Source organism: Corvus kubaryi, unplaced genomic scaffold (assembly GCF_017639235.1).
Source record: "Corvus kubaryi isolate FWS band 111438036 unplaced genomic scaffold, C.kubaryi_AGA036_p1.0 137, whole genome shotgun sequence".
Taxonomy (NCBI): Eukaryota; Metazoa; Chordata; class Aves; order Passeriformes; family Corvidae; genus Corvus; species Corvus kubaryi.
In genome coordinates this window covers 13728388-13754990 of record NW_024580671.1, presented here as the reverse complement: position 1 = coordinate 13754990, position 26603 = coordinate 13728388, and the positions used below count along the sequence as shown (strand labels likewise).

General features: G+C 37.4%; 1 protein-coding gene across 7 annotated transcripts in view; it reads left to right on the top strand.

The window, feature by feature from the left end:
• The window catches only part of TMEM117 (transmembrane protein 117), a 193270-nt gene that overhangs the window by 29082 nt on the left and 137585 nt on the right, over positions 1-26603 (top strand). For all 7 annotated transcript variants that reach the window (XM_042017929.1, XM_042017928.1, XM_042017931.1 and 4 more), the window contains one exon: positions 230-362. In XM_042017929.1, coding sequence (XP_041873863.1) covers positions 230-362 — 133 coding nt within the window. The remainder of the gene's footprint in view (positions 1-229; positions 363-26603) is intronic.

The window sequence follows — 26603 nt, the reverse complement described above, 5'->3', positions numbered from 1 at the left end:
TCCTCCTTTGGATTGCACGTAATTTGTAATTTTGTAGGAATAATATTTATTCATTCTGAACTACAGAAGGGTAGTTTGTCTGCATGATGCTAAATCTGTCCTCACACACAGTGGAATAATTGGATATAGGAAGAAATAGAGTTTAGTACTTTATTTTGGTTTTATTATGATGTAAACATGTATTTACTGACTGACTAAAATACGCCTTCTCATAATTTTTGTACCACAGGTCAGTTGCTCCGTCTGAAAATGTTTCGAGAGGACCATGGGTCTTGGATGACAATGTTCTTCAGTACCATCCTCTTCCTCTTCATATTTTCTCACATTTATAACCTGTTCCTCATTATGGCAGGGAATATGAGGTAAGTTCCACAGTTTATTGTTTGTCTCTTTTGCTCTAGAATATACTTTACTGTAAACTTTTTTATTCCTCTACCTTCTGAATTTAGGTAGAATAGTAATTTAATTGGTTAATTAGCCAAGAGGATAAAAGTATTAGTTATAAAAAATGGGAGTCCTAGACTAATGTTAGCAACTGTTAAATCATGGTACTAATGAACATCATATATTTTATTTAAATTTAAAATTATAGCTAAACAATTTGATTTGAAGTTAGGGCTGAGTGGTTTACAAGATTAAGCATTATTATTGTGCCTGTGGAGGAAGTTCAGGGTTAAAAGAAATTGAAACATCTAAATTTGAGGAAGCTCATGAATATTAAATGGATAGTATAGTTCTCTTTTGGTTATGTACAATAATATTTGCTGATCCAGTTTTTTAGAATATTCTTAATTTTTTTCCCTATAAGGTGCTCTGGCAGAGCAAAATTCTGTTTAGCTGAGGGATGAACAGCTATCTATTTATATGGATTTATTTTAAATGGACCTCTTCATATTAATTTTCTATCTTAAGACCTGCTTTCTCCTATTATCTCAAAATTAACACCACTTTCATGTGTTGATTTTCCTGAGAAAACCTACATTATAAGTCATCTAATACGTAGAAAATGAGTTCATTGGACAAAAAGTCACAGTGATGTTGTTTATTAAAGACAAGACAGCATCTGAAGACTTCCTAGCAAGGAATAAGAAATCCAAAGTATGTATGAGTTGAAGAACAACTCAAATAATTAAATTCCTTGTTCCTAGCAGAATATCAGAGCCATACCAACAGTCTGGTGATGAGTTATTTAATGGGCTGACGTGTGGTGTGTTACAGATCTTAAGCATGTCAGCAAGAATGTGCAGTGTTTAAAGTCCTGTAAACAATGTGACATAAAGCAAAAGGTGAGTAGGAGGCAGACTGACTGTCACTGAAAGAAAATAAGCACAGACCAGCTGGGATAATCGTGAGATTGTGACATGAAGACAGAATGTATTGATTCGAGCCAGGCAGGTAAAGCTGCAGACTCATCGACTGTTTCATGGAACGATCACAGTAATGACGGGGTAAATATGGATGGGTGCTCAATAACAGGTGGGATAATTAGGATGAGGAAGGTGGGAGCATTGCAGGTTTCTGGCTTCTCTGTTTACATAGTCATACTATTGCTATTATGTTAAGATTTATATTTGGTATTTCTAATGTTCCATAAACTAAAACCAGCTAGCTGTTAGACAAAGCATTAAGAATTTTGAAAGCCTGACTCATGTCTGGAAATCATATTTCACTTGTCCTTGTTCACATTCCTGCTTCCTGTATCTGTTACAAGCTTCCATTAGCTACACTGAGGAGATTGTGTGGCCATCAGCATCCACATCCATGGAAATAGGCACAGCCTACTGCTAAAATAGCTGGTGTCAGACAATGTGCCCTCTTGCTTTCTGTGGGGTGAAGCCGCTCCTTTCCTGGAGCTTATGTCCCAGCTCTGGATTTGTGATTCTTTTGGGAAGCTGACCCGCGGCTTTTTTCCAAGTGGGCTGAGCGCTCATTACAGACACGTTGGCTCTCCATTCCAGCAAGAAAAGATATGGGACAAACAATTTCAGTCTCAAACAACAGAACTTAAATCATCAGTAAAACACAGCCCTTGGATCTCTCCCCTCAAAGTTGGGGTAGAACAGCGTGTAAAACTTTTGAAAAGAGGGTTTCTACAACAAACATCATCAAAGCCAGCTGCTCCATGTTGCCTTAATAAAGTTTTTCAAGGTGTGCGTTATTTTTTCTTGGGTAAATGTAACCCTTATGAAAGCTATTTGCTTCATGGTTTGTACTTCTGTGCAGAAAAACAGCCCTATCTATATATTTTGCCATAGTGCCTTACTGAAATGACTGTCACCAGAGAGACTGGTTTCCAGGATGAAAGGTCAGAGTTTGCTTGCATGAAGGTTATGGTGTTTATGGAGAGAAACTGACCTTTGTGCCTCTGGGCTCCTAGGAAACACAGGCATCCCAGATTATCCCAGATTACACATCTTTCAATACGAGGGCTGTGAAAGCCTTCCTGTCTACAAGACTAAGTGAAAAGCACTCTTTTTTTCCTCTCTCTTTTTTTTTTGTTTTCTTCTTGCAATGTCTCTGGTTTACCTTTCCCTGGGTGCTGGCAGGAAAAGGACTCTGACAAGTTTCTTTATGTAAGATGTTTCGTCTCACCAATGAAAATCTCTTTCTGGCATACTAGTGAGAAAGTCATACATGGTGCATTATGCCAGCATGGATGATTACAGCGAAAGCAATATCCTTTTGAGGGCTTGAGGAACCTGGGATTTAAAGCTCTGTCATATAACCATATCTAAAAAAGGTATATTTTACAGTTGCCAAAATTAGGGTTTTTTTAAAAAGTTATTTTTAAAGACACTTCACATGTGTCTTAGTGCAGCAAACCAAAAAAGTATGAATATATCCCTTAAAAAAGTGTAGCAGTAGGGACTGTAGTTTGCAGGCAAGAGCACAAGCTGAATATTGTGTTCAGTTTTGGGTCCCTCACTACAAGAAGGACATTGAGGTGCTGGAGTAGGTCCAGAGAAGGGCAAGAGGGATGGTGAAGGGTCTAGAGAGCGAGTCATATGAGGAGTGGCTGAGGATGCTGGGGTTGTTTAGCCTGGAAAAGAGGAAACTTAGGGGAGACCCTGTCACCGTCTACAATGACCTGAAAGGAGGCTGTGGCAAGGTGGGGGTCCATCTCTTCTCCCAGGCATCTACTGACAGGATGAGAGGGAATGGCTTAAAATTGTGCCAGGGTGGGGTGTATTGGATATTAGGAAAAAGTACTGCACAGGAAGGGTTGTCAAGCTCCGGAACAGACTGCCCAGAGAAGTGGTGGAATCACTATCCCTGGAAGTGTTCAAAAGACATGTAGCTCTTAGGGATATGGCTTAGTGGTAAATATACTTGTTCTAAGTTAACAGTTGAATTTGATGATCTTGGAGGTCTTTTCCAACATTAATGATTCTATAATTCTATGAAGAAGTTGCTGGTATTTGAATATGTATTATACAGCTGTCTGCTGGGTGGAAGTGTGACTATTTGAAATAAAAATTTTGTGACAGATTGGAATGTATCTTCTTAAATTTAAAGTCACTATTTTTTTTCAGTGACATTTCCTTTTAGGTACTTCACAGTGTAGGGCACTGATCCACTGTACATTAGGTCACTGAATATCTGAATATCTGGTGAATATCTGGTGACTGTTATCAAAATGCCTTTGAAAACTTTTTTAGAAAGTGAGGGACTTGGGTGTTTATTTGTTATGTTAGATCATTTAGATTCTTGAAATTAAGCAGTGGTTTTGAGGCGTGTAACAGATAAGCAACATGGCTTATTTATTAAAGGCTCTATTTGAAACATAAAATAAAGGAGGAAACTTTTATTTTTCTGTATCAGAAAGTGTCTTGAGGCAAGGCCACGTGGTGGCAGCAAAGGGCACGGTTTAAGAAGCTAAATCCCATGGAAGTATACGGGGATCCTCACTATTAAACTTTTTTTTTCTATGTTTTTCTGTGCCACAAGGAAATTCAGAGCCCTTTATTTATTGTCTCTTTCTTTAAAGGAATTCTGGGTCTGGAACTGTCCAGGGACTGTCCCATTTTTTTTGTCATTTATACGGTACTTTTGTACAGTTAACATACTGAGGTATTCTAAGTCTGTACCTACATGTGTTGAAGTTTTCCCAATTGTATTGCTTTATAGAAAAAAAAAGAAAAGAAAAGAAAATCCATTATCTCCTTTGGGAGCCTGCATCAGTAAATAATGTTTTGACATTTAACATTACAACACAGCGATGAATTTTTCATATGACATCCAAAAATCAAAGTTGTGACTGCTTGTCTCACAAATGTCATCTGTCCTGTCTCAGAGGAAGAGATTTTCAATTGTCCAAAGGATGTTCAGGTGCATCATTATTCAACACTGTAAAGTGTCATTGAAATAACAGACACAGACCCATTTTCTCTTTAGCTGCAAATTGTCATATTACTGTAACAATAATACAAATTGTTGGGATTGTCTTCTTTGAGTGTTGCATGTGTCAGGAGAGGGTTTGGTGTGAATTTATTACCGGTGCTGTCAAAAGGTTATTCTTTTGTTATTCTTTGGTTGTTCTTATTAAGTGCTATGATAGAGTACCTCTTTTTTGGTGTAGTTTTATCTTCTCTTACTGCTCATTTCTTTCACAGAAAAAGTGTGAAATTTCAATACAGTTTACATTACTTGCAGAAATTCCTTAGGTATAAAAATACTACTGTAATTGATTTTAGTTAAGGTGTGAGTGATTTAGTGAATTGGGACCCAATTACACTCTGCAGCTGACAAATGCATGTAAAGTGGGTTAGCATTTTGTTTAACTAGCTGAAACAAGGAAACAGCTATTTATGTATTTAAAGGCCACAATAACAGCTTTCTATTAAGTACTTTACCCTTATCCAAATTAGTCACTGCTCCTTTTCCTTTTTCCCCAAGACACAGATTATTGCGTCCCTGGAAATGTGTATTTACTCAAAGCTTTAAGCTATGTGTCGTTCAGGATTCTGTGCTTTAGTTTGTTTGATTGCTCATTAGAGTCAAGGATTAGTCATCATTAGCATAATTTTAGAGCAAGATTTAGGGACAACAAAGACTTTGTTTTCCTAACCACGGTTGCTATTCTACAGAACTGTGAGGCCCACAGTGGATCTATATTAGGCCTCCAAGATACTTTCATAGCTGTGTCTACCTAGCCATATGTTTTGTGAGCTTTATGTTGATGTATCCTTTGTGTATATTTGGTGTAGCTGTGTATTTATACCGTAGTCATGCTTAATATTTGGCAATGATTATAGTGTTATACTGTGAGCTTCAGAAACTTCAAGCTTTTGTGAACTGCTGGAAGGAAATGTTCCAAATCTGTAAACCCCCTATGCTGTTCTCAGACACTAATCCTTTGAGGCCATCACCAGTCTTTCTCAAATTGTATGTGGAAAACAGGAACTCCCTTAGAATATTTATAGCTTCTAAACAGCATAAGTTGTGACAGGCTTATATTATGTAAAAGTATATAGAGGCAGAAAGTTTATTACAGTTATAAAAACTACGGATGTAAAATACTGCCCTAGGAATGCAGTCTCTAAGAGGTTTTCAAGTTAACCTTAGCAGGTTGTCCTCCCAGCTGGGATCCTAAGTCACAGGTGTCTAGTAAGATCACAGCAGCAACAGAAACCGTATTTTCCAAGTCACTGTGACTGGAAAGTGTCTTGAGCCAGGATTAGTACTTGAAAATCAAAGTAATTGAAAATTCCAAGCTAGTTCATGGCGTTTCAACCTTTATAGCTAAACCTACTCCTACCTGGTCAAAAAGTACCATGTGCTAAATCTGCCATATTGCTTCTGCCTTCTGTGAAGTAGACTTCATCAAGCTTTTCCTTCTTCTAAGACAGGAAATGGCAGAGAATAGAAAATGCTTAATTTAGGTGTAATTACAAGATGATGACTCTGAAAACCCAAACCTTTTAACAACCAAGAAACTCATTCCCCAAACCACACTCTGCAGAAAAAGGGCGAAGGAGGTCTTGCACATCACAAAACAGTTGGCATAGAATCATCACTGATCCCAGGGAGGATGGATGTAGACAGGATACCGAAGAGCTCTCTTATCCGTAAAGCTATCCCAGGAGTACCTTCTGGTTGTTGGGATCAAAGGCTGCCAAAACCCCTGTGGCACAATTGGCCCTCTGTTATCCCAAAGTATCCATAATACAGGTCAATCAGGGTGAGTGCAGTGGTGATCACTTTGATAGAATGACTGAAATTAATAGGAATTTGTGGAGAACACGAAGCAGTGAGAAAAAAAAAAATCGAAGCCAAATTATTTTCCTGTAAACTCTTTTAGACAGCTTACAGGCAAAGGCCAAACCACAGAGATTCAAGTGGCACGTATCAGTTCTGGAAGGAGTTCTTTGTCAAGATACAGGCAGAAGACAGAGCTCAGGAGTTAGGTACTTGTCGTGTGGGCTGACTGAATTAGTCTCAGGTACTTGTAAGTGTTTAGGTAAGAATTAGAGTTGTAGCACTGCTGTAAACCACACCCCCCACCGCACCCCCGGCACGAGCTTTCTTCCTATTGCCAAAATTGATGACTCTGGTTTCAAGAAGGTTGTCACTGATAAGAGATGCCAGAGGGAAGAATTGAGCACAGCCAGACCTGTTAGCTATGAACAGCAAGTACAAAGGTTGCTGGAAGCTGCAATGGGAGAAGTATGGGAGAGACAAAGGCATGTCCAGCACCAGAGGGGTCTTGCTCAAGCCCAAGACAGAGGACAAGTAACCCTGTGACTGTGTCCTAGCTGTCCTGTGGTGTTGCCATGGTGAGACTAATGTGACTGTGGGAATATCTTAGGGCTTAATAGACTGATTCCCCTTTCCTCCTTTCAAATAAATATCCTTTCCAGTGGTAGGGATTAATGACTAGGTAAATTCATCACAGCACAATGTTGGTAAACCTTAAGCAAAAGTTAATTGATGGTGCTATTACGTATTTTGTATTTGCTTTTTATTCTGTTATTTTTTTAAATATCATGCTTGTTTAAAGTGAAAAAAACCCCAAAATTTAAAATATTCAAAAGGTCAATTCATGTTTGTATTAATACAAAATTTTATATGTAAGATTCAGGAAGAAACTTGTTAATTTTCTGATGTTATTTTTAGGTTGGCCATTTAAAAAATATTTCTGTTCACATCACAGAATAACAAGGCAGATTTTCTCTGCTTTTTGTGTGGGCAATCACTGACATATCTTTTTCTTAAGGCACAGGTAATGGCTACAACATTGTTTTTCTTATTTCATATCCCTCTGTATTGAATTGACATGTAGACATTGAGAGTGCTTTCCATTAACAACACTATGACATTGTTGCTGTGGCATTCTCCAGTAGGATTGTATGAAAATGGTCTGCTCCATCAGCTCTCTTGCCATATCAGGAGCTACAGCATTGCTGCTACATTTGTTTCTGGTTTTCTTGCCCATGACACACACGAGTTGAGTCTCCTGAAGACTGAAAAATACTTTTCCCTAACCCAGATTATTAAGTTCCAAAGAGAAGAAAAATCTGAGGAGCAAGTTAGTGGGTTGCCCTGCATTTGCAGCTCATGAAGTGAGGCCACAAGCCTGTGGGTAATATCTCTGTGTAGAAGGCTGGAGTCCAAAGACACCTCCTGAGGCCTGATAAGATATAGTCCCTTCAGAATGGTCTGGGTAAAGCATAGTGTCTTCTTATATAGGATATCACCTATAGGTCATCTCACCTTGAACTAAAAAATCTGTAAAGATGTAATCTGCACTTCTAAGAGGTTTTTCCTTTGCCAGGGAAACCTGAAATTGAGGTTTATTGTCTGAGAGGAACTACTGCCAATTTCCATTAGCTGAGAAGCTGGTCCATTACTGTCTTGTTTGCTTTTAGCTTATAGGAGGACATTGAGATAAATACTGTTTTAAAAATAGAAATTTAATAATGAAAACTTCCATAAAATCAGTTTTTTAAGAAGAAAAGGCTTCTTGACACTTCCTTTTTCGTTTTGGCTGAAAACCCTGAAGATACCAAGTACCTGGAACGGAAAAATCTGTAGCCCAGCTGCCACCCTAGTGAGACATTTGCTTGCTCTAAGTACTGCTGCTGTATTCTCTTTTTTATCATCAGAACAGAACTGGGGAGAAGAGAGCCCACCTGTCCCCAGCATGCCTGCCAGCAGCGAGGTAGGTGGTACCAGCAGATGGGGAGGCAGCCTGTTTCCCAGCCCTGTTAGGCTGCTGGAGGGGAGGCTGCAGTTGTGATGGAGGCTGCTGAACATGAAAGCTGTGGCAGGGAGGAGAAAGAATTGGAAAGTGCAGGAAGAAATTTTGTAGGCGTTTGGTCTCCCCTGGCAGCAGCAGCATCAGCTGATGGGATTCAGACACATTTGGCCCACGTCGGGCTTTCAGCTGCGATGGGGTAACACAGGATAATGGTGCCTTGTAGTGCCCTTCTGATGGTCCTGGGTACATCAGCCACCTCATGTTTGAAGGTGACTGCTTGTGTGAACTAAATGGAGCATTTGAAGTAATTCTTGCGAGATTATGGCCCTAATGCCAGTGGTTAACCTGCTCTTGCTAGAGAGGGAAATTTAAAGTATCTGTTTTATTCATCATTTAGTAGTGCAAGGGATAATGGAAGAAAATCGAAACTCAGGTTTGCTTTCTGAGAAAATATGACTTGAGTTTATTTAAAGCATTTAAGATTGCAGTCCCTCCCAAAAGTACATGCATTTGTACAACACATTTTATTGTCATTTTGAAAAATCATTGCACAGACATTTTTATAGAAATGTCTAAATGTAGCACATGATAATGCATGTCTCCCTGTTGCTTTATCTGATGGTGTAACCATCAGTCACCCTAAAAACACAACTGTAACAAAAATAAGTAGTCAATTAAAAAAAAATTACCTGCATTTTCCAGCAATTGCCTGTTTTCTAGGTCTTCTTAAAGAGAATCTCTAAATGTGATGTAAATAAAACAGTGTTTTAGTGATTAACCTGCAGAGTTAATGCAGTTTTTTAAAAACAGGATATCATTTCTAGGTGACACCTCTTCATTAATACATCCATACCTGTACATACCAGCAGACTGAGAAATGTGCTTGTGCATGTCAAGTTGTAAATGTTTGATGCAAATTAAAAACTGATTACCTTTTTCCAAACTAGAAAATATGTATTTTTTATGAAAGTCTTATGGGCTTTTTTTTATGCAGGCTTGTGAGTTCTAAAATTTTGGCTATGAAATGGAAGCTATGAGCAGTTTTTGAGTGTTTAGAAAACCCTCAGGTATATTCCAGTGAGAGAAAAAAGGTTAAAAATATACAAGAGTTTTAATCTCCATGAATGACATGGACAGATTGGAAATATTTACCAGATAGTAAAGGGCACAAATTAAGATGGTAGAGCAGTACAGCATCTCATTCCTGCTACTTGCATTATTTTATCTGATACTTACCTAAGTTAATCTAAAATGAAACTAGCAGTATTTTCACTATGGAATTAGACTTAGATCCTTAGTCTTCTCTTAGCAATACTTGTAGTATGGAGAAACCTTCATACTAGGCCTCCAACTGGAAAAAGGACAGTAAATTTGCAGAGGGAGAAGAAATTTTCAAGATTTGATAAAGAAAATTTAGTCTACAAGAGTACTCAGGACCTTTAAGGCTTTCTTGCTATATTTATTTTTTTTCCAGTTGATTACTCAGATTGCTTTTTTTTTCTCTCTGTGAGTCTTTGTGCCAAATCTTGAGTTCTTTAGTCAGAATACCCATTAGAGGATTCAGGATGTTTTGCTTGATAGTAGCTGCAACCCTCTACCTTCTTTTGCATGTTAACAAGAAATAGTGTCTTAGAATGTCTTCAGCATTTTTCACAGCATTACACATTTTAAGCCTTTTCCCTACTACACTTATCTATAGGTTTTGAAGTGAATGATTTTATTTGCTGTGCAGTGACAGTGTACAAAGTTTTGAGAAAAGACTTACTCCCATTCTTTTATTTTTATCTTTTTTTTGTGCCAGAACTGTGTATTATGTAGTTTCAGCACCCAAAGGACCTTCACATTCCAATAAAAGGCCAAAGCACCAGTTACAGCAAATTGAAGCAGATATTTTCAATAAAAAATTGAATGCTTGATTTAAAAAAGTTAACAAGCAGTCTAAAATTCTTCAAGAATTCAAAGATCATTTTGAATAATGTACCAATAACTACTTATGGTGGTACCAGCTGGCAGAAAAAATTTGCTAAATTAATGAAAAGAGCTTTTTTAATAATTAATGTGCCCAAAGCTTTCTCCATGTTATCATTCTTCAACAAAATTTAGTGTTAAAGCATTAAAATTAACAGGAAAGTTTCAGTATTATTCAGACTAAATGCAGTTACGTCCACTGAGATATTTACCTTGTCCATTCTGCAGGAATATTCTGTGAAAGAAGGAATGGGCGGTATATTTAAGTATGGAAGACTTTGTTTGTGTATATATATATGTAGATTCAGAGGAATTGTGATGTACTGCTCTTTCTAAAAAAAATGAAAAGACACTCTTTTAATTCTATAGGCGTATAACTTCCCTTAAATGCATTACTGGGAGTAGTTATTTCAAGAAGTTATCTCCTTTTTTTTAAAGTAGGTAAAACTTTTAAAGCAATTCACCATTTCAGGAATTAAGAACTTAAAAATAGCTGAGTGCAAGAATTCCAAGTTTGCATGCTGAAGTAGTATTCATATAGGCATGCAAAAAGGTTAATATAGGTTAGGATTCAAACATTTTCCAATCCAAAAATTCTCCATGCAAAGATTTCTTACAGAAAATCTCTAAGTATAGGTTAGAAATGTTATGCCACTTACCAATGCTCACCTAGGAAAGCGTAGGTTAGGAATTTATTTTTAGAGACATTTTTACTGTAAAAGAATCAGCATGACTGTGATGGAGAGCACTGCTGGTTGTAAAAGTTATAATGAAACATTGAAAATGACATGGTTAGAACCTATCTAAATGGAATCAACCTGTAAAATGAATTGTGATAAAATTACTTTCAGTGACATGCTCTGAAAAACAGAGTCAAGATGAACAATAGGTTCTCCTTCTTTCAGGTGACCCACTGTAATACCTCCAGTCTAACACATAATGGTAGCTGAGAACATAAATTGGTGCTAGGTAACAGCAGCATTTGACATGTACAATTAGTCCTACAGAGATGAATAAATGATAGTACCAAAGGAACCTTTTTCTAGCCTTTAAATGCTCATGAGGCTAAGAAAGGGAATATTCCTTTAGTACTCTGCAGTAGCAGGAGGATGACACCTTTCTCTGTATGAAGTACAGTGAGGGAACTTGCAGAGGGCTTTTGTTCTTGTCCTAGAGGAGTGAAAGCCAGTCCTGTGTGCACTCCCAGGGCCTCCCTTGGTGGCATGTCCACCCTCAAGCAGTGTGACAGCAGAGGCAGAAACCTGCAGTTGTGACTCTGCGACGCCAGCTATGAGCAACCTGCCTATGCTGTGCTTTCTGGGCTCTTTACTGAAGCTTGCAAGACTGACTCAGGACTAAACAAAAAAAAACAAACAAAAAACCCCAAACAAACAAAAACCAACAGCAACAACAAAAAAACACAACAAAAAAACCAAAAAACCCCAACCAACCAACCAAAAAAAAAAAGAAACTTCACATTACAGACTTCAGAAACATATCACAAAAGCCTGAAATTTTCCAGGGCTGAAAATATTCTTCTAAACCTCTGGTCATGTGTAGCAACATGTAGCATTTGGGGTCACAAAGATATATTTTAGTCTATTTCAGAAGTATATAGTTGATAATTAAAAATGGTTTTCTCGTAACATTTACGCACTAGAAGCATTCCATGCTGATATGATTTCCATATATGCACACAAAAAGGTGAATGGAAGTTAGGATAGGAAAAATGCAGAAAAAAACCCCTGCTAGTAAGGTGAAACCAAAATTCTATAAGCTGGACCATAACACCACCAGAACCCTATGATCAGTTCTTGTGACTCAGAAACATTGACCTTTTTAGGTATTTCATTTTGGGACATTTTCAAGTAAGAACTGTCTACCTTCTCAAGGAACTGGAGAGTAAATGCTCAGTTCTCATATTGGCAGGGTTGAGGAAAACCTTGTTTTTAATTTATTGCTGAAAGCATCCTATGTCCAGGAGACAGGCCATACCCCACGGTTTTTCCACACAGTGGATGTTAAGATCCAGGTTCTCCTAGTTTTGCTTTGCCTTATGTTGCAGCTCCATAAATGCAACATAAGCATCACATAAGCAGATTGCACACAGCATCAGAGAGATTTCTTGAATTCTGTAGCTCTGAACATTGCAAAGATTGATTGTTCTCCTCTGGTATTACTAGTTCCAGCTGCTTTTCATTTAAAATGGGAACAGAGTGAAAATGGCTATTAAAAAAATAAAATTTTATCACAAATTTATTCTCAGGATTTATACATTAAAAATTACAGTAAGCTGGGATAGAGAATTAAAAATGTTTTTAGGACCTCTGTGATTCTTAACCTAAGTTTTCCAATTTCACCCCTTCTTTTTACCTTTTCTGGAAAAAAAAAAAAGCTGCAGAAGGAGCTTTGCTTTGTCCAAAGCACTGGTCGGACTTCAGGATTACAGAGGGACTGAGGACACACTGCTGAAGATGATTCATTGCAAAATAGTTTAAATAGATCCTTATTTTGTGAAGGTCTGCAATTGCCTGGTGGGTTTTTGGAACAAAAGTGATTGTGGTTAAAAAATTCCAGTATATAATTCATCTTGTCCATTAAAGGTTAAGAAAGAAGCTGAATGCGTCTTGTTATAGAGAATGCAGTTGTGAAGGAGTATTTAAGTAAGACACTGGATATATCAGGTTTGATTTGAAGGCAATACTTTAAGAGGTCTGAAGGGGACAAAGTGTAGTCTCAAGAGAAGGAAGGAGGAGGAGAAAATCAAGTGTCCATCAGTGAGTGTTTCTGAAAGACACAACCTTTGAAAAGTGACCCAGTTCCCTAAACCAACTGGATTAGGAAAATAGATGATAAACTGCCTCTTATCTGTTTGCAACTGACTGGTGTCATCTGAGAAGGGAGCCTGGCCCTCATTCTTTTATCTTACAACTCACCTTTACAGGTGTGCCCAAATGTGCTGCTCTTTACTGGTGCTTCAAATTCAAAACAGACTGTGTGGATTGCACACAGAAGTAAAAAGCAATATAAGATAGCAACCCATTCTTTCTGTTGAGGTTGTTTAGATCCCAATGAAAATTTCAAATCAGTTCTATTTTCTTCAGACTGGTTTCCAGATCTGTACTTTTCAGGCTGGGAAATTAAAAAAGAAAAATATATTTTGTTCATTGGATGTTAGATAAAGGGCTTTTTGGGAGTGGGGTGGGTGGGTCATCATGATAAGGAAAACCAGGTAGATGGATCACAGCTGGCTATACCTGTACCTCTCTAGCTGGTGGTTCATGCAGAGATTTTTTCCTTCCATGAAAACTACACAGGAATTCTAAAGTACTAATTAAGACAGCTAGAGGGCACTGTGGCAAAACATTTGTAATCTGCTGTTTAAGAAGACCTGATTTATTTGCCAGCCATGAATTGTAATTTGGAATTAACACTAGCTTTAGAGTTACCCCTCATGTCTTTTGTCACATGTAGAATACATCAAAATTACTGTAAAAATGCTGTTTCTGTGTTTCATGAGCTTTTGAATGAAGAGACAAAAATATACAGAACTGAGTATTACTGAAGTCCCACAAAAGTATATATTGACTATAAACTGTATGGTTATTTACGGTGCCATCTGCACATTTTCAGATGCTGAAATCTTCTATCCATTACTCACATTTGTCTAATTGATAAATAATTTTTAAGGAAGTTGGTATCCATATGTTATACTAAAATCTTTATGTCTGTAAATAAGTGACAGATGAGATACTGCTATATATGTCCAAAGTTGCTTCCCTGAGGAGGGGGTCAGTGCACTGAATAAAATATTGCTTTTTGAGTTTATTTGGTCTTTACTCTGCATGTTTGGGAAACTAAGTAAAGCAGTAATAATTTTCTGTAACCTGCTGAGTTCCTTCACATAGAACTAGCAATATTTCTCTCTTGGAAATTTTAGCAAAGAAAGATTCCAGACTCTGACGTACTGAGAATGGCAGCTCCTGAACACATAAGGCCAGATTTAAAGTCAGATTTTGTTGTATTGATTTCCTTGAGGAATGCCTTTGCCTTCCTGTGACCTCATTTAAACCAGGAGAACAACCCACTGTGAATTGGTTCTCATGTGAGTAAAGTACACCAAGTCTGTCCATAGCTGAACTGCTATGAATTAATCATTCAGGTGCCAGATAATCTACTCTAAATCACAAGGTAATCCTTGCTGCATAAGTGATACATGCACAGCTAATGAAGAAAATACATAATCTTTACAAAACATGTTTTTAAATTTATACAAAAAAGTGTCTTGAGATATGTAAGGCTGATGAAATTTAAAATTAGTGATTCAGAGTGCTAGCTTTTGTTTTCTGGGTCAAAATGTTGGCAATTAAAGGATGTATAACATTATTTTTCACAGTTCTGGAGTTCTTGGCTTAACACTTCACCAGGATGCAAAATGGCTATGTATAAGGTTCATTAATGCAAAGTTTACATCTGACATGTCTGAATGTTTTTATCTACATAAATCACATACCAGTTAACTGCTGTTATTTAATTGCACTGTCTATTTGATGGAGTAATTTATTAGTTCCACCTAATTGGCTGTGTGCTGGTAACTGTTATCAATTGTGCAGTTCAGCTGGGATTAGTTTCATGTTGGGTGTTGCAGCTGCCCCATGACTTAACTCCTCTCTTTTGTCCCTCTTTTGTTCAGGGAGATGACAGTATAGGTAACAGCTGAGCCAGTTATCGGTCTTGGATTTATTGGTGACTTGAATGCATGCTCAAGGCAAAGATAAAATGATTTCTGTCCCGAGGGAGTAAGATTTTTCCTTTTTGGGCTGCTTATGGTTGAGCCTATTCCTGATTTTTTGACTTGTTATTTTCCAGTGTCATTGAAAAATGTATGTCTGCACCTTTACAGCAGCACTGAATATATCCTGTAGAACATCTGAATTTCCAGTAGGCTTGCAAACATTAAATATACATATTGAATTTCTGTCACCCTACCAATAGCTATTCTACTTCTCTGACTATTGCAGAAAGTATACTTTAAAAATGTTAATTGGAACCCACTGTGCTGACTTAAACAAATGGTTGCACTAAGTGTATTAAATTCACGATTTGTAAGATTTTACACCACCTTAACCTTCAGTAGTTTTAATTGAAGCTGTCGGATTTTTATCAGTTTGGTTGTTCTTTACTTTCAGTGAGAAAACTGTGTAATAAACCACCAAAAAGAAATGAACATTTATTGAGGTAGGTATGAAAGAATCAGATTGACTTGCTCAAATCCTTAGATTACAAGGAAGCTACCCTGATAATTGATGAGAGGATAATTGATTCCTCTCATTAAAATCTAGAGTCTTAAGGTAAAAGTAAGCTCTCTATATTAATGCTTCGTCGATTCTAAGCTATGTTTGAGGCAATTTAACATACAATGGATTGATTTTCTCTCTTTTACCTTCCTCTGTCCAACAGGAAACTTGTTTGGCTCCCCTCTGTCTTGTGATATAAAGATCAAAACAAGAGTAACTCAGGGATTCAGTACAATGCATGTTTTAAATAAAAGTCCTCCTAGCAGTTCATTCTGCAAAACACATATTTCATAAGTGTAATTTTGTATAATCCCAGAAATCCACAAAGAATTGGTTTTCCTTTATTATTAAGGAAAATTAATGTGAACCAGGAGAATTACTGCTCTGTAGAAATTTTTTGTGACTACTTAAACTGTTATATCATGCACATGTAATAAAACCTGAAAACTGCTTTTATTCTGATTATTTGATAATCTTTTAACCCAGCAAGCAGTTTTTGTCCCTGTATTAATTCTCTGTTATTATTGACAATGTACTTTACATCCAGGTATTATAAGACCAAACATAGAGAAATACCTTCTCTTGCACCTGTTCTTTCCTTGTTTGTGCATCATAGCCAAATAGAGGGCTTGAAAGGCAGGGTGGATCCAAGTCTGATTTATACTGATAAAAGTCTTTCCCAGGTAAATGAAGACACAGAGGTGGATTGTCAGGCAGTATTTTTAATAACAAAATGTTAGAAGAGAATAGTGTATATCCAGTTTCCTCTCTTGTGTGTAGGTGGCATTTACGTGGGTATGAGTGCCCAGTCGCAGAGTTCTCACTATGCTGCAGCCTTTGATTCAGGTGAAAGCCCTCCCTTAGCCCACTCCTAGGAATGAGCCTTCTTCTCAGTCCACTGAGCTTTGTCGGGGAAGATGTTATTTACCCTTTATCCAGTCTGACTGCCTGTATATTGGGGGCTATTAGATATCACCTTTTAATGTTCACCTGAACATTAAGGAATTTGGCAGAGCTCAAATATCCTACACCAGAAATGCCTGTCCTGTGTCGATGACATGCACTAGGACTGAACGATGTACTGAAACAGAAGGTGTTTGGGGCACCTGGCTTTCATCAGTGCTGATCTAACAGCTGATGAATACCAGGATACAACTTGCACTGCTCAACTTCATTCCATTCTTTTGGGGTTTTTTATGGCCAGAAGGACTTCTAGTTTAAGCCTCTCCAATGTCTGTAACAAAAGTGCCTGTGTTATGAAGGAGAATGAGTGTCATCTCTGTACTGCTGTGTACATTGCCTGGCATGAGCTCCTCCTGGAGCTACAGGAAAGAGTTGGGAGAGTAATGAAACTTGTAGGCTGCATAGGTGAGTGCCTTGGAGGCAGACCACAGTAGTCGGCTTCTTATAACTTGCTCTAATACATGATAAAAAAATTCTGAAATTAGTGCAAGTCAAATGCCCTCAGTGCCCAGCAGCTGACTGTGTTGCAAGAGCATGGGAAGGAGATAACAATAAGATTTGTGTAGGAGGGCCAAAAAGCTCAGGGAGGATGTTTGAATCCCCTATACTGGCACTTCCCATGCCAGTAAAGAAATTCAGAGGTGGATTTTGGATTTCATGTATTCTCGTTCGATAGGGTTTTTTCACATAGAATTGTTTCCTTCATCCATGAGTTTCTCACAGTGTTTACTAAGGCCTTTTGAAGCTCTTTACAGTTATGGGAGATTACCTTGTTCCCTGCTGCAGGCATTTGGTGTTCAGTAGGAGCTGTTTCTTTGTTTTGCTTAATTTCCCCCCCTCGTTTACCATATATGATACTTTTTTTTTCTGATTGCTGCATTATAATAACTAGAAGTGGCCTAAACTACTAAACTCATTAAAAATCCAGTATTCTGAGAGGTTCCAGATAGCTGTAAAAGGAAAAGATATTTTTTGGAGTGTCTTAAAGGGATCTGTGTTGATGTTTGCATTGCTTGGTATCTGCAGAAGTGTACTGGAAAGGAGGGTAAGGAGCAGAATGGCAAAGGTTTTCACAGTCCTGAGTTATTCAGTAGCAAAGATGAAAGCTCACTGCAGAGATACAGAAGGATTTCACAATACTAAGTTAGTAGATGACAGGACACAGGGCTCAAAGCTAATATAGGTAGTTGTATAAAAACTGTCTGTGCAAAGGTGAACAGAGGGCAGGGAAGAGAATGTAAAGAATTACTAGAAAAAGAGCAGAGAACAAGGAATTGCATTTAGAACAAAACAAATTATTGGGCAACTGCTCATACAAGTAATGCTCCTGCATCTTGAATAATATACATGGTTCTATCCCCCCTTCAGAAAATAGTACGAAGAGCTCCAGAATGTGTAAAGTGCAGCAAGGATGATCAAAGGAATGCCTTCTGTGTTAGAAGCTGTGAAGTAGACAAAAGTCTGTGGGAAGGTCTATAAATTCATGGATGGCACAGAGAGAATTAGCTAAGAAAACTGTTTATTCTGCCATAAAATTTAGGCTATATCAAGTGATATCAAAAACATGCTGCGAAAGTCACAGAAAACATCTGCACAGAAAACTGCAGATGTCTGTGTAGATACAAAAGCAATTAATAAACTCGTGGAACAAAAGTATACTAGTGTTTTACACTCAATATTACCACCTTTGTCTGAGAAAGTCCTTCAGCCTCAGACTGTTGATGTCTGGGAGTCTGTGATGGGGAGGTATCACCTATAGGGTGAAACCTATAGGGTTTCTCTGTTCTAATACTTTCCTTGGTCATCTCACAGAGGTGAAATATTGGGACAGACGGATGTTTGATCTGGCAAAGTAGAGCCATTGTTATTATATCCTACAGTTCTGGTTGTATGTGTCTCTCAAATATTTGATCATAATAAAAGAGATATTTTTTAAAATGTCATGTTTGCATTAAGTTGTATAAAAAAACACACTGAAGAATGTTGCAGATCACATCCCCAATGTGCCCTTTCTACCATTCTCTGAACACAAAATTCATGCTTTTTGAGGTTTCTTCTAAGTAATCTCATGAAAGATAGAAATTCTTTTCCAGATACCATCATGAAAGATCTCATGAAAAATCTCATGAAACAAAACTCATGAAAGATAGAAATTCTCTTTCAGGTACTATAAGGAGTGATGACCTTAAAAATGTGGAAATGCTTTGGCACTGAAAGAAAATTAACAAGAAAGTGAGGAAGAGAGTGACTATAGGCTTACAAATAGGAAGATTGGTTGGAAATGCTGGCCTGTGTTTATGTACTCATCTGAGATTCTGGTCATGTCTAAGTCTATTTGGGATTCTGTTTCTGTGCTATTCTATTTGGAATAGTAGCTTTTGATTCAGTATATATTATTTAAGAGTTGCATAAAGTACAGGGCCTTTGTATCAAACTTAACTAAATATCCATCAGAGGTGGAATGAATATTTTCTCTTTCTCACAATGCTTCTAAACACATAGGAAGGATCATATGCAAAATGTAACAAAGCTGCAAAAAAGTAAGTGAGATTGTGTATTGCTAAAGTGGTATGTGAGAGAGAGATCAAAGGCTGGTGAATGCTTCATAAAGATATTTCAGTTTTGTCAGCAAACTTATGAATTGACTTCTGTCAGACCATTTACTATGCTTTTACTATAAAATCTTGTTCTTTTCTTTAAAAGACACTGCTAGTGAAAGAAACATTCAAAGCATGTACATAAGAAAATGAAAACAGAAAGGTGTTTTGAAAGTTTTTTTGAGGTACAATAGAGATAACATTGTACCTTTCTTGGGGTATATTTCTTGGGGTATATTTCTTGTTCTGTCCAAATCCTCCTGTTGACAAATCTATACTAAAGACAAGCTGCCAGTTTCATTCAGTCTATCTTCATTCATTCACTCATACAGCACCTAACAGACACTGGACTGAATATACTCAATCAAATGTTTTCTCTACAGTCATAAATTATTAGCTAAATAAGCCATCAGTACCCTGACCCTAAAGAGTGACATTGTTATAAATATCCAAAGAAGGAAACATTGGAAAGCTCAACAGGATAAATCAGCTCCTCTCAGTTTCTCTGACACCCATACGTACACACACGCATGTGTCATGGAACACATTAAACATTCAAACCCTTAAATTAATTCAGTATCCACCCTTGTATTTGCAATTTCCATACTGTTTATCACCGCAAGTGTACACATACTATGTTTTCATTTTTCCACATCCTGTAGGTAACACATTTTTTTTGCATGTAACTAGTATAATTTTGGTTTTGTTGTCAGACTGCTAAATGACAGTGAAGCGTCTGCATCTTGTTATAGACTGCAGGTCCCATATGAGAACTGAAGATGAATACATTTAAAGTTGCAGCAGTATAGCCTGAAAAATTGTCACCAATAGTCTGATTGTGGTGTGCATGTACTACTTTTTGACATGTCTGTAGGCAAGTTGATGTAAAATCATCCACGAAGACCAGTGACAATATTATGACCTCAAGTTGGTCACCCCTCCTGTTACTTAACTAAATGATATTACTTCACAGAAAGAATATCAACAGTTCTGCTCCTGTTGTAGAACATGTAGAAAAATTGAGGTATTGAAAGGCAGTATTTCGGTATTGCTAGTAATGTGTACCCGTGTTTTCAGAAATACGTGCCTGAGTCTCAAGGATTACCTGTGCAGGAATAGGATGCAGGACAATAAATTAAATTTTAGCTACACTTGTATAATATAAACACAGAGGATTAGTAAAATATTACAAAAGATTACATTGCAGATGACATGAAGTTTGTTCTTGATTTTTGTTTACTTATACCAGAGTGTCAAAAAGATTTTTGACTCATACTATTCTTAAAAAAATGGCAGGTCTAAAAATGGAGGTGCACGGGAGGCATCTCTCTTTGCCATCATAAATTCTACCAATTTATGTTGTATGTAATTCATAGACTTTTGGAGCCAGGACATTTCCAAGGTTAATAATTTTAACAGTTAAACGTTGCTACCTTTATTCTATTTTTGGTGTTTAACTTAATCTTTCCATCCTTTAATGATGTTACTTGCTTTTTGGCTGGATTAAAGAGCTCTCTGCTATCAATAATCTCCTATGTAAGTACTTGTACACTACATAGTACTTGTAGCGTAATCAAGTCCCCTCTTAATCTTTACTTTGAGATAGACACAAATTCTGAAGTCTGGCATTGTAAGACAGGATTTACAGCCCTCTGATTATCTAGTGGTTCCAGTATAAGTATTTTTTTCCTTTTTTTACTGGTGTTTTCCTTCAAAGCATCAGAACCCAAAATAGCACTCTGAAAATACACCCGCTGTCCAAAAATACCTCCATACTGACAAGGAATACCATCAATGAAGTCTTGATAGGTATTCTTCTGCTTATATTCCCAGGGATGTTGTTATCCATTAGCTGTAATGCTGCATTGGGATCTTGTGTTTTGTTAGCAGTAATGATGCTCATAGTGTGTTTTCCCAGGTGATATCCCTCTTGTTTTACAGATTAGGATTATTTTATTGAATATTAAAATGTTATTTGAATGAACACAATGTAATCAGTGATACAGATGACATAACTGTGCCTCTGATTTTCAGTATAGCTCTGTGTCATCTGCCATTTTTTTAACAATAAACTTACAGTCTTTTCAGATCAATGACAGCTGATGTTGCAGGACCCCAGAACAAAATGTACACAACTGCATCTTATAATGCAAAATAATTCACTGTGTATTCTTTTAGATATCACTTGTGAAAAATTGATTTGGTTTTGCATTCAGATGTGATCAGTTTGAAGGGTTGTATTCTGTTGCTGCTACACATGATATACATGTTTGATAGATGGCCTCTGGTTGGTGGGGCTCTTGAATTAGAATTTTTGAGATGACTCACCTGCATGAGTATTTTGAAAATACTTACCTCCTTGAAGTCTATCATATGCTGAAATGGTCCTATTCAGGTTGATAATGAGTAGAGTGAAATAGTGATGAGTAAAAACTCCTTGGAAGCCTTTTCAAAATACGGATTGTGTTGTGTTTTGGTTTCGTTGGTTGTTTTGGAGTCTTTTTTGTTAAAAATTTTACCCACCTGCTTATGCATAAAGTACCCTTTTAAAAGGAATCCAATCTATAGGCAGTATTTTTGAGAAAGATGCTGTCCTGGCTCCCCAAAAGCTCATCTCTCCTGTTACTGAAATCAAGGAGCTAAATAAATTTTTATCAGCTAAGGATGTGGCTCAGCTTCTGTAATAAATCTTCCGTTCACTGGGTAGGCCGATAATCAGATGTTTTGAAGTCAATCTTTTGAGAGAAAAAAAAATGTTGCTCTGGAGATATCTGTCTCTCCTTTATCCTTCTTCCACCCACTACCTCCAAAAATACTCCACTTGCTCTCCCAGAGCGGGTGAAGTTTCACATGAGAACATGAGGAAGAAAACAGAGCTGTCCTTTCCAAGGCACCACGCTGATGAAATTACCCTTTCCCTGAGTGATATGCTCCACTTCTCTAGGCTTTCTTCTCTCAGTCTGTTCATTCAAGCACGGGTGCCCTTATTGCAAAGACTATTTTATGACCTGAACAACCATTAAACTTGTTTTCAGACACGTAATTTAGCAATTTAGAGTTAGGTACCTGGCAACCCGTGGTTGTGGATGAAGTTCTGTATGATGTCAGGCCAAACTCACAGTGACAATTAAGCAATTTGACTGATACTGAGGTACAGGAAAAACTATATTGGGAATTTTGTTTTCCTTTCAGTGGAATGCCAGTGGCTGCTAAAGACTGCAGGCATGAAATACTTGTCTGATAAGAGTGTTTTCTCCTTGCTACCATCTGTGAAAATTTGAAGCTTTAAACATTTGTCTCATGCATTTCTGTGTGGGAGGTGTGATACTTTCAGTTTAATAAATGAATCTTAGCTTGTTTACAATAGATCAGAATTGACTATAATTTGGACAGTGTGCATCTGTTCTGAAAAATGTCTAGTGTACTTACTTCATAATGAAGTGTGATTATGTTTAATTTGATTTCTCCTGCACAATGAAGCATAATTAATATTTAATTTGTAATCCTTCAGTAATACAGTATGAAGCTGCTGTCAATTAATTGGAAGCAATTAATTCATTAGCTAGGAATGATAGCAGGGGAACAAAGCGCATAGATAGCTTGGCAGTGAAAATATCTGTGGGAGACCAACAAGTGTAGTTCAGGTCTCCAGGTCACAGATTTTCTTCAATAGTAAGCAATTTGCTACTAAAAAGATGTGCCTATACTGGTTTTAAAATCTGTTTTTGCTTTGTAAACTCCTCTTTGGGTCTGACTTTATTTGTGTGTGAGTTGCCATTTGTACTGTAACTTTCCTTCAGACTGTTGAGCATTTGGGTTTGTTTGGCCACTGCCCTGCCTTTCAGGAGACAAGTGCTTGAGGGAAGGTTCAGGGAAGAAGCAGAGACAGGCACACTGCTGAGGGTTACTTGATATCTTGGTTAATTCAGGAAACCTTTTTTTCGTTTCTGGCTAGAGGTGAGCTATCCCACCTGAAAAATGGAAAAAGAGATTCACAGAGGGGAAGGAGTAGAGCCTGAGAAACAGAGTCCTCTGCCACCACCTCCTAACTGTTAGGCAGGAAATTTGAGTGGAATATCCAGGTTACAGAGCTGCATGCTGACCACACAAGGTAGAAATTCTTCAGACAGATCAATTTGCTCATTACCTCAAGAGAAGAAGGGATTTAAAATGTTTCTTATGTACTCAAATAGTTAAAGTATTATAGTTAATATGACTCAGCTGGGACATTAAATCTAGCTGAATTCTTAAATATAGACATGATGGACTTTTCCTGTGGTCTGACTTTTCTTCTGGGCCCACCTCAGGGCCACCAATTAGAGTCTCTATTCATTGTTGTCAATATTGCAGCAAAAAAGAACTATCTATTACTATCTATAGGTGTTTCACATGAATAGCCTAATTAACTGATGTGCTCTGGCCTGTGTTATCTTCACGGGGCCACTTTAATTGGCGCGGTCAAGAAGTACTTTGATTAGTCTTGTTCCTTACCATTACCTATTTGATGGAGGCTTTCTTTCTGCTTCCCCGTATCTGTTTGCATCTTCCAGAAGGTCTTAGGCTGGTCTTGCTGTGCTTATACATCATGGACTCAACATTGCATGGGTGGGATCTACCACTCCTGGGCCCTTATTGTGACACCTACTGTGAAAACTTACATCCTGATGTAGTATATATTTTTCGACCTTGGGTATCAAAACCCTCTTCTGTTGAGAGTCTATATCTATTTCAAAATACTTTTTCCCAGTTTATCTTGTCGTGTCAAAATTTGTCCTTGCTTAGAAAATGAAAAGTAATGGAATATAACCTCTTTCACAGTTCGATAAATGGCAAGAACAGGCTTTGTGCTAAGCTAGGACTAACTGCTAGCTTTCTCAAAAGGATAAGAATAAACACAGACTCATCTTGCTTCCAGCTAGTCAAGAGAGACCTGTGCAGCCGGTATCTGTGTTAGCAAGTTGCTTAGCAAAACAAGATCAGATCTGTAAAGAAAAAAAAAAGAGGTGCTGAGGGCCAAGCATCCTCACTACATTTGGGGTGTGTGAGGGGGTTCAGCCTGGCTCTAGTCTGGTACTGGATTGAGTGCCCGTGCAGGAGCATAGAAGGTGGGAGTTGAGTAGGACACTAGGACCTCAGTAGTGGTCAGCCTTCCCTTTCAGTTTCAATTTTTTCCAGTCAGTTCCTATATTCCTTACCACTGGGAGGCAGCTGATGTCTAGGATCCAAAACAGCACCATTCTGCACAGCAGCCTTGAAAATGGTTTGTGTTGTGGACAAACAGATGTTCTGTAGAGAGATGTGGAACAGCATTTGATCACATAAAATTAAAGCTCCAGTTTTGTTCTGTCTCAGGATAAGTAAGGAAGCACATTGCTTCCAGGCCATTAGGCTGGTTGTAATAATTTCTTTTTGTGCTGTTTCTCTGAAGTTCTGTGGATCACTAAAATGAGACGTGAAAACCAGTGACTCTCTGGATTCAATACTGCAGAAGAGAAGTATGGGCTAAACTGAGAGAGCTGAATTTTGATTTCTGTCTACTTACAGTGTTTATTTTTTGTCAAAGTATCTTTTGTTTAGTAAATGCACCAAGTTATGATTTCCTGTTGATACTGTATCCCAAAGACCATTACAACTTCAGAGGGACTGTATTGCTCTGCTGTTCTTTTGGGGAGAAAAAATTCTTTAGCTATTGGCGTAATTTTCTATGGTTAAAATACGCACAGTGGTACCACAAAATGTTAAAAAAATGTTCTGAAACTGTCCGCACTTCAAACAAATAGTGGTTAGTTGCTCTGTGGAATTTTCCAAAGTGTCCTTGGATGAAATTGTGTTGTACCAGGAGGAACATTAAGACATGAATAAATTATTTGTCAGTGTTGTTGCCAGCATATACATAAATAAAACGCTGTTGCTGTATGTTTGTTTTCACTGGGACCCAGAAACAATAAAAAACTTCTGTGGTGATACTATTTTTTTTTCTACCCCAGTTTAAACCTATTGTAAGTAACCTTGTCAAAAAACCGTGCCAATATATTTGTGACAGCTGTTTACACACATCATAGAAGTTATTATTGTTTAGTTTTATTACCTGCAAATATCTGCCATGTAATAAGGATGTAAGAAAGGCTGTAAAATACCAGACTGTCTAACTTTTAGAAACATCCTATTTCTGTCAGTGGTCGGACATCTGATAAAAGATACAATGATGCTTCTTGCAGTGCACCCTCATATTTTTTGCCAGTGCAGTGCTTAGAAGCTTTCAGACCTATATTCTGGACCTACATAGCTGCACTTAATGCAACTTTAACCTATACTAGTTATAGTAGTATGGGTTTTCTTACATGAATTTATAATTCCACTTCTTTCAAATTACCTGCATTTTTTGCTTACATTATGCACTCTGGAAAACACTTATTTTAAGTTCCTGATAATTATATTGGCTATTTCCTAGATATTGTGTTAGGAGACAGTTGTAATTACACCCTTTCTTCATATTGTTTCTCCTTTTATAAGTTTGTAATTTATAATCCTGTGTATGTCTTCTGCTGCTGTTTACTTTCTTTTCTCTTAAATGCTCAACTTTAGCCTCAAAAATGGCATTATCTTCAGTGGTATCCAGGAAACAAAAGTGGGGACTAATTTGTTTAAAAAAAACAAAGCAGGATAAGGACAGGGAGGACAATGGCCATCTTCAATTAATGACATTATTGTACATGCAGTGTCATCACCAGGCGAAACTTCAGTTTACAGTGAAGGAAGAATTACATGAGGAAATGCATATAAAATGAAATTTACTTTCTGAGACATACAAAATAAAATAAAAAAAAAGAAAACACCATTAAGGGAAATTCATAGACTTTAGGTAGATGAATTCCCTAAATTGTCTTGGTCTGCATTTTTCTTCCCTTTTTTACATTTATATGCAGGTAACTCCCTTAGAATTTCTTACTGTTCCTTATGTATTAGTACAGCAATTTAGCTGGCACCAGACACGTAGTAAAAGAAAGCTAAAATTCTGTTTACTGCCATTGAAAAAAGAATTGTTATTACACCCAGATAGTAGTGAAGTGGAGCAAAGCAAATGATTTTTTTTTGCATATTTCCTCAATTGTATAATCTCTCCTATATATCCCTGGTCTCATCATGACTAAAATGGAGTTATTAAATCTGCTGGACAGCAGTGCTGTTTTGACTCAGGGAGGAATGCTCCTATTGAAAACAGTGCTTCAAAGAATATTTTGTTTGTTTTTCATCTCTTGCACCATCATTTCTAACTCTTAGTATACAAAAGCCACATGTACTTGGAATTGTTGCTTCTTTTCAAAACATTTAAAAATGTTCTTCAATCTATTTGTGAATCGAAAGGATGTTATTAAAGGTCTGCCGCCAAAATGTGACCTACTTGTTTTGGTTTGCATAGTGGCAATACCTATATCAAAAGCTTTTCCCCACCCGCTTATATCATCACAGAATATTAAAGAATTTCATCTTGATGCCTGCAGGTGAAACCAGTTTAGGCAACAAGAAACCTTCATGAACAAATGACTTGAACACAGTACAAGGCAGTGAAATTCAGGG